At 44.4% G+C, this 8,359-nt stretch overlaps 1 protein-coding gene across 1 annotated transcript; it reads left to right on the top strand.

Annotated features, from left to right (window-relative positions):
- Positions 1 to 3,049: 3,049 nt before the first annotated feature.
- On the top strand, positions 3,050 to 7,924 carry LOC137096077 (zinc finger and SCAN domain-containing protein 30-like). The gene is made up of 3 exons (XM_067463873.1): positions 3,050 to 3,688; positions 5,459 to 5,585; positions 6,843 to 7,924. Exons 1-3 carry the CDS (start codon positions 3,050 to 3,052, stop codon positions 7,922 to 7,924), a joined length of 1,848 nt encoding a protein of 615 aa, XP_067319974.1.
- The last annotated feature ends 435 nt before the right edge of the window (positions 7,925 to 8,359 follow it).

Raw genomic sequence — 8,359 nt, 5'->3', positions numbered from 1 at the left:
ATTTAACATACCTAGAGGTTCCTATTCATCGAAGGGCTTTCACCCTGGCCCGATGCCATGCTCTCCCATCAGCTGTACTTGAAGGCCGCTACCGGAAGATCCCTTTCCCAGAGAGGCTCTGCCCCTGTGACTCGGGTCATGTAGAAACAATAGAACATGTGCTCCTTCAGTGCCCGTTCTACAGGGATATCCGTGCCAGGCTTATCTTACCTCTCATAGACAAGCACCCAGGACATTCGGGACAATTTTATACCTCCCTGCTACTTGCAGATGCTAATTCAGCTACAACCTACAGTGTTGCGAGATTCTGTGCAGCAGCATGCAGAGTCCACCAGGGAATGACTAGTTCCAAAAGTCAACTGTGTGTCCGGTGATCTTCTTCCCTGAATCTGCAATTTGGTGATGGATCTGGGCATTGTATGTTTTTACCCTGTTTCCCCTTCCCTTCTGCTCCCTCACCCATATTGTGTTTTTAGTAGTTATATTTATATTTTTAATGTACCAAGCATGCCAGGTTTGTATGGAAATGTGACACTATTTCCTGTGCTGGTCAATGACCGAAATAAATATTTTGATTTTGAGATGGGCATCCACCCTCTACAGCAGTGGTTCTCAACCTGGCATCCCCAGATTTTTTTTGCCTTAAACTCCCAGAAATCTGAACAGTTGATAAACTGGCAGGGATTTCTGGGAGTTGTAGGCCAAAAACATCTGGGGACCCCAGGTTGAGAACCACTGCTACAGCTTCCAAGGAAGGAGCCTCACTACAGTCCAGGGCAGAGAGTTCCACAGTTGAAAAGCTCTTCTTACAGTCTGGAAGTTCTTCCTAATGTTCAGGTGGAATCTCCTTTCCTGTAATTGGAACCCAATTCTGTTGATGTAAAAGGGTGTGGTGCAGCTAGTTAGTAGCCAGCTGCATTAAATCACTACTGACCGAGAGGTAATGAGTTCAAAGCCAGCCCGGGTCGGAGTGAGCTCCCAACCATTAATCAGCTTGCTGTCGACCTATGCAGCCTGAAAGACAGTTGCATCTCCCAAGTAGGAAATTTAGGTACCGCTTTATGCGGAGAGGTTAATTTAACTAATTTTTGACGCCATAAAACCTTCCAGCAGCGTGCAGAAGAATGAGGAAGTACTCCATCAAGGACTTGGTGCCACAAGTGGACAGTGAAGCGGCAGCTCCCCCTGTGGCCAGGATCAAGCATACCCTCATGAAGCTGGAAAGCTGGAACGTTAAATTGCTTCTGTGTCTGTCTATATATGTTGTATGTCTAATGACATTGAATGTTTGCCACGTATATGTGCATCGTAATCCGCCCTGAGTCCCCTGTGGGGTGAGAAGGGCGGAATATAAATACTGTAAATAATAATTAAATAAGCAATTAAAAAATTATAGGCTATGAGAACGGTGGAGATGTTAACAAAAATAAAAGAATAAATAAAAACCCAAAATAATAAATACAAAAGGGCCCCCGGTGGCTCAGTGGGTTAAAGCACTGAGCTGCTGAGCTTGTTGATTGAAAGGTCGCAGGTTCAATTCCGGGGAGCGGCGTGAGCTTCCGCTGTCAGCCCTAGCTTCTGCCAACCTAGCAGTTCGAAAACATGCAAATGTGAGTAGATCAATAGGTACCGCTCCGGCGGGAAGGTAACAGCGCTCCATGCAGTCATGCCGGCCACATGACCTTGGAGGTGTCTGTGGACAACGCCGGCTCTTCGGCTTAGAAATGGAGATGAGTACCACACCCCAGAGTCAGACATGACTGGACTTAGTGTCAGGGGACTACCTTTACCTTTAATCAATACAAATTCAAGCATAAACTTATAATTTTTTAGAAAAACAGTTCTTATGGACAAGCTGGAAAAAGTACTTGATTAAAACGTATCAGAGAAATTTCTACCAGGTTGAGAAAAGCAGTTCCTAGCAGCATCTAAAACCACAGTGTTTCCCAGGCTCTGCTCTTCCAGTGTTTTGGACTTCAGTTCCCAGAATTCCTGCTCCTTGTCCAAGGAAGCGGAGGCTTCTGGGAGTTGAAGTCCAAACGTCTGGAGGACCAACGCCTGCTTGAAGGCAAACCATCGAGGTCTACATGCCTAGAGAGGACTTCCTGCAGTGTTGTGTTTTGCACGGATGTGGGCTGTGTCCTCCTCTTCCTGGTTGGGCTTCTCCTCCAAAAGAGGCTTCTTGGGGAACTCCTGCCTTTGGCTTTTCTTTCCTGGAGGATTTTGGAGGAAAAGGAGAAAGATCTCAGCCTGAGTTCTTGGATTTAGATAGAAGGAACTGGAGGGAAGAAGGTGAGTGAAGGCAGAGGGAGGAAAGGAGAGGAAAGGGAAATCTTGCCCCTCCTCCTTTGGGAGCAGGATAAGGAAGAGCAGGAGTGTTCTGGGATGCATCTCCACTGGAGTGCAGTGAACACCCCTGACACTGCCCTGCCTCCATGCCAGTAGATCCTGGGAATTGTAGTTTTCCAAGGTCCTTTCCTCCCCAAACTACAGCTGCCCTGATTCTATAGCACTGGGCCCTGGCAGTTAAAAGGGCCATTTTGGAGGCATTGCCTCATAGCTCCAGTTTTCAGTGGCCCTTTGAAGGCTGATGTGGTCCTTGATGAAAATGGATCTGGCTCTCCTGGCCTTTGTTGTTAGGGCAACTCTGTGCTGACAGAATCACTCATTTCAATAAGGTTCAATATTATCCATGGTTTTCTGTTTTTGCTGTAAATTCAGGAAAGTGGCTCCCATGGATACAGGGGCCAGTGTACTGTTTTTATCTTTCCATGGTTATTCAATGATCAGTTCCATTCTACCTCTGCATCTGTCTTTTTTTATAACTCATGTTTGAAATGTAATTGCTGTGTAATAGTCTTTTCTTCTTCCAGTTTTCCAGACAGAAAGCTCCATGTGGATGTTTCGATTGCTGCAGTAGAGTCTAGCCTTTCACACCATTAAAGACTAGTATTGTTCGACGATGAAAATGGAGACCCAAAAAGACCTTATAAGTCTTATACCACAGCAGATGTCACGGGAAGTGAGAGGGAGCTGCCATGTTGGGACAATGGAGGCATTCCTGCAAGGGAGACCAATGGAGGTGAAACAGGAGCCCGACAAAGACTCGTTTCAGCAGTGGGAAACCCAATGGCAGGGGTTCCTGGAGAGCGTGGAAGGCCCTCACCCAAACTGGGGGGCCTCTGAGTCGAGGGCGGAACCGTGGGACGACGCCAAAGCCTTCCTGGCCTCCTTTGAGCAAGTGGCCCAAGCCTGCCGGTGGCCCAAGGAAGAGTGGGTGCCCCGGCTCCTGCCAGCATTGAGCGGACAGGCCAAGCGGGCCTTCGTCGGCCTGGAGGCCAAAGGCAGGGAAGATTATGGCAAAGTGAAGGCTGCCATCTTGCACAGGGACGCCATGCGTCGGGAAGAGCAGCGGCAGTGTTTCCGGCGTTTCTGCTACCGGGAGGCCGAGGGGCCGAGAGGGGCTTACGGGCAGCTTCAGGAACTGTGTTGCCGGTGGCTGAAGGCTGAAAGGCATTCGAAGGAGCAAATCCTGGAGCTGTTGATCTTGGAGCAGTTCTTGGCCATCCTGCCTCCAGAGATAGAGGCCTGGGTCAAGGAATGTGGTCCAGAGACTTGCTCCCAGGCAGTGGCCTTGGCAGAGGACTTCCTCCAGAAGCAGAGAGAGGCCAAGAGTCAGGCAAACCAGGTGAGGACCATTTGCAGGCTTCCCTAAGGGCTGCTTTGTGCAAGGTGCCAACAGATCTTCTTCATTTATCATAGAATCATAGAGTTGGAAGAGACCTCATGGGCCATCCAGTCCAACCTCCTGCCTAGAAGCAGGAATATTGCATTCAAAGCACCCAAGACAGGGTGGCGATGTGTTTAGTTCTGGAATAAGTAAAATGTAGCCTGTATGGGCTATCTTTGAGCCTTCTTAGGTCTGCCCCAATAGTTTTTTTAATTAATTTTTATTGGTAGGGTATATAGTTACATGGAAAGTGGGAGAATATTGTGAAGAAGATAGAAAAGTAGGAAATAAAGTATAGCAGAGAGAAAAAAGAGAAGAAAAAAATAAAAAAATTAAAGAGAAAAAATAACAATAATAAATATATGTGTGTATTAGAAACTTAGTCCCTGGGGTGTGCAGAAATTCAAGTCTCCTCCAAAAATAAAAAAATAAAAAATTGTGGGACTTCCAACTATTCTTTTAGAAATTTATTCAACAGTAATGTTAAAAGTTGCTTCCCTATTTTAGTTCTTCTTTATTTCCAGTTTTCTCCTTTCAAGAAATAATCTCTATTTTGTGTTGCTTTTTTTTATTAAAACTGTTTATTTTGATTATGGTACTTAACAGAAAAGCAAATCATGGCAGATATAATCAGGTACCAATATTTTTGACGTGTACATGCCTATCTACCTTATTCAATCAATCAGTTAATTTTGACATTAAGTACAAATTATTATCATTTACATATCTTAATACACATAGACTACTTTCAGTCTAAGCTTTCTCTTAAATTTTTTTCCATAACATTCAGGAAATCAGCACATGGCATTTTACACACATCATACCTTACACTCATCGCAAAACCCCTATCCTAAACAAAATAAACCCTCATCCCCACACCTATTTCTTGTTGCTTGAAGTAAGCTTTTACCGAGCCCCAATTTGTTTGTTTCTTTGGGATTCCTTCATTTGGCGATAGCCAATATGTTAACTCGTCCATGTTCATTATTTCCAGTATCTTATTTTGCCAATCTCCTCTTTGAGGTATTTCTTTCTGTCTCCAGTTCTTAGCAAATACAATTCTAGCTGCAGAGGGTAGGTAACTGAAAATTATATCATTGTTTTTCTCTCCTTCAAAGTCAAGCATTCCAAGCAGGTTCCTTTTTTATTTGTTTTTTGAGAATCTTTTGTATGTCATTATGTACCATATTCCAGAATTCTTTGGTTTTTGGGCAACACCACCAAATATGGAAGAAGGATCCTGTTTGCTGTTCACATTTCCAACATTTGTTGGAAGCATTTTTATAGATTTTTGCAATCTTTTGGGGTGTAATGTACCATCTATGAATCATTTTTGCCCCAATAGTTTTTAAAAGGTCACTTTTGTATATAAAGCAGCCATGGGAGGAGAAAAACATAGCAAAACTGCCTCACAAATTCCCATAAGGGGATGAGGGATACTGATTTTTTAATTTCAGAAAAAGTTGAAATACAGTGTGGGTGAGGAGTGCCCTGCAAAGAGCAAGTGCAGGCCCCATCAAATGCCCTGGCAGTAGGTTTAATGCAAAATTGTGACATGCAAGATCTGGGTTCAAGTCCCTTCTGGACCATGAAATGCATTGTGTGACTATGGGCTAGTTATTTTCTCTGGCTCTGACCTACCTCACAAATACTTTGAGGAGGGTGTAGAGCAGATGAAAGCCATGTACTTAAAATATACTTTTGGCTAACAAGTGATAAATATTTTAGGTGCTGTTAGAGGAAGAAGACATGGTGAGTTCCCCTGAAGGTGCCCAAGCCCTGCTTGAGATTAAGCAGAAGATATTTCATGTGGAGACCAAACAGGAAGATAACAGTGGGGATGCTGGACCCTTGGGTAAGAAGAATGGGTTTTTGTGTCCTTGGATGTTGGGGATGTTCTTCCTAGACTAACCACAGCACAGTGGCTGCTTCTCCACCTAAGTAGGGCCTTCCCTTTTTCCTTTGGATAGTCTAAGCCAGTGGTTCTCAACCTGTGGGTCCCCAGGTGTTTTGGCCTACAACTCCCAGAAATCCCAGCCAGTTTACCAGCTGTTAGGATTTCTGGGAGTTGAAAGCCAAAAACATCTGGGGACCCCAGGTTGAGAACCACTGGTCTAAGCTAAAGGGTCTGCCAGGTACATGGGGCTCCAAGCATCTGTAATGCTGTGCCAGAGGGGATTGAAAGTTGTAGTATCTAGAAGGCCAACATTTCCCCTTCCTGGAGTAATTTAAGGGCCTGCACAGGTAGACCCCTGGTCTGGAAATCCTCATAATCGCTAGTCGATCCTCCACTGGATTATTGTATTCAGTTCTGGCCATTAAAGTTCTAAAACATCCAGGAGAAACATACCGTAGAATCACACTGGAGGATCTAGCAAATGCCTAGAGAGATAATTTTCCCTTAAGTGTAAATGTATACTTGAAATCCTACATATTCTGGATGCCTTAAAATACTTCCAGTATTGTGGATGATGGGGTTACCAGCGGGTCCTATGATGACACAGAATCCTAGAGTTGGAGGAGACTGCAAGGACCAACCATCCAGTCCCTCTCCATTCTGACATGCAGGGAAAATACTTACTGCACCCCAACGATTGGCAATTCCACCTCTGTTTTATAACCTACAGAGGAGAAGACTCCACTTTCCTAAGGAGATGTGTGGGCACAGTTGCCCTCTTAGTTAATGGCAAAGTATGGTACCCTTCTCATAATCTGTGTTGTTTGTGGGTCAATAACTTTTACACCTGAAAACAGAGCTGTATAAAGGAATTAATCTGTATAAAGGAATTAAATAAACATGAAGCTTGTTGATCCACATAAATGGATGCTGTGCAAGGAACAGGAAAAAATGGAAAAGAAATTAAAAACAGTATGCGGTTCAATTTCTTTTTTGGCTCTTAGTCAAGATTCAGAAGCTTTCTCAGATTTTACAATTTTCCTTGGTCAGTAAAAAGAAAGAAAGAAGGGACAACCGTAACTTCCCAGGATTCCCAGGGAAGAATTTCTAAAGAATCGCGAGCAATTGTCTTGTTCCCCCTAAACCTTTCTGGGAAGTTTCCTGGTGGCATTGTAAGAATGGGTCTTAATTTGCCTTCTGCTTTATTTCCATCAGGTGATGAGTGGAAAAGTGAAGATGAGAGACAATTGGGTGAGGATTCCTCAAAAAGGAAAGAGTGTGAAGCATTAGAGGAGAATGTTTGGAGCCAAGATGGGCCAGTGGGCCAAGACGGAAGCCACACAGAAGAGACTGAAGCCAATTCCTTCCCGTTTCATGTTGGAGACTTCCACATAATCTCAGTCCAGCAGGAAAGTGAGAAAGAAAAAAAGGGAATTGCTTTCCCCAAAGTTCATTGGAGAATTCACCCTGAGAATGAATCGGATTTAATGCTTGCAAAGCCTTTCAATCAGAGTGGAAACTTCATTGAATGTGAAATGCTTTATGAAAGGTCAAGTTCCGACATATACGTGAATCAAAGTATTTCTGCAGATGAAAGACAGTGTATGATTTCGGATCTTGGTAAGATGAAGCATCCAGGGATTCAAAAAAAGGAGAAGCTGTTTAAATGTTTGGAGTGTGAGAAATCCTTTGGTCGGCGGGACCATCTCTTGACACACCAGATAATCCACACTGGGGAGAAGCCATATCAGTGCTTGGAGTGTGGGAAATGCTTTGGTCGGAGTGCCCATCTCAAGTCACACCAGATAGTCCACACTGGGGAGAAACCCTATAAATGTACACAGTGCGGAAAGAGTTTCAGCCAGCATGGAAGCCTTAGCATCCATCAACGGAAGCACACTGGGGAGAAGCCATATCAGTGCTTCAAGTGTGGGAAATCCTTTGGTCGGAGGGACCATCTCTCGACGCACCAGATTATCCACACTGGTGAGAAGCCATATCAGTGCTTGGAGTGTGGGAAATGCTTTGGTCGCAGTGCCCATCTCAAGTCACACCAGATAGTCCACACTGGGGAGAGACCCTATAAATGTACACAGTGCGGAAAGGGTTTCAGTGACCGAGGAAAACTAAACATCCATCAACGGATGCACACAGGGGAGAAGCCGTATACCTGCTCCAAATGTAGCAAGAGCTTCCGCAACCAGTCCACGTTTGTCAAACATAAGAGAATCCACACTAAAGAGAAACCGTACACCTGTTTAGATGCGGGAAGGACTTTGGCCAAAGTAACAGGTTGACTGTACACAAGAATCCACACCAAGAGAAGCAACCACATGAAATTCAGCATTTGCTGAATGCTGGCATGGCAGTGTTAGTCTTTTCAACCAATCCAAAGAACAGTCTAGTGACATCTTCAAAATGAATACCTTATATCAGGTGTGTCAGAACCTGGAATCTCTTGAAATTAAGACACACCCACAATGAATATAGCTGGAAACAAGTCTTTATTGTCCTTCTTGCCAGAATCCCAGAAAGTCAGTTTTAACTGTCCTATATACAGTAGAGCCCCGGTTATTCGACCTCCATTCATCTGACACTGTATTATCTGACGCCATCATGTTGCCGATTGGAAACATTGCACCTTTGATATGTGGTCAAGAAAGCGGCTGGCTTTCTTTCCTGTCACAAAAACTGGGAGGAGAAGGAGGTGGAAAGAGCATCTCCATAGGGAA

Source organism: Anolis sagrei, chromosome 2 (assembly GCF_037176765.1).
Source record: "Anolis sagrei isolate rAnoSag1 chromosome 2, rAnoSag1.mat, whole genome shotgun sequence".
NCBI lineage: Eukaryota > Metazoa > Chordata > Lepidosauria > Squamata > Dactyloidae > Anolis > Anolis sagrei.
The sequence above is the reverse complement of the archived record's forward strand: the minus strand, read 5'-3'. Positions and strand labels throughout refer to the sequence as shown.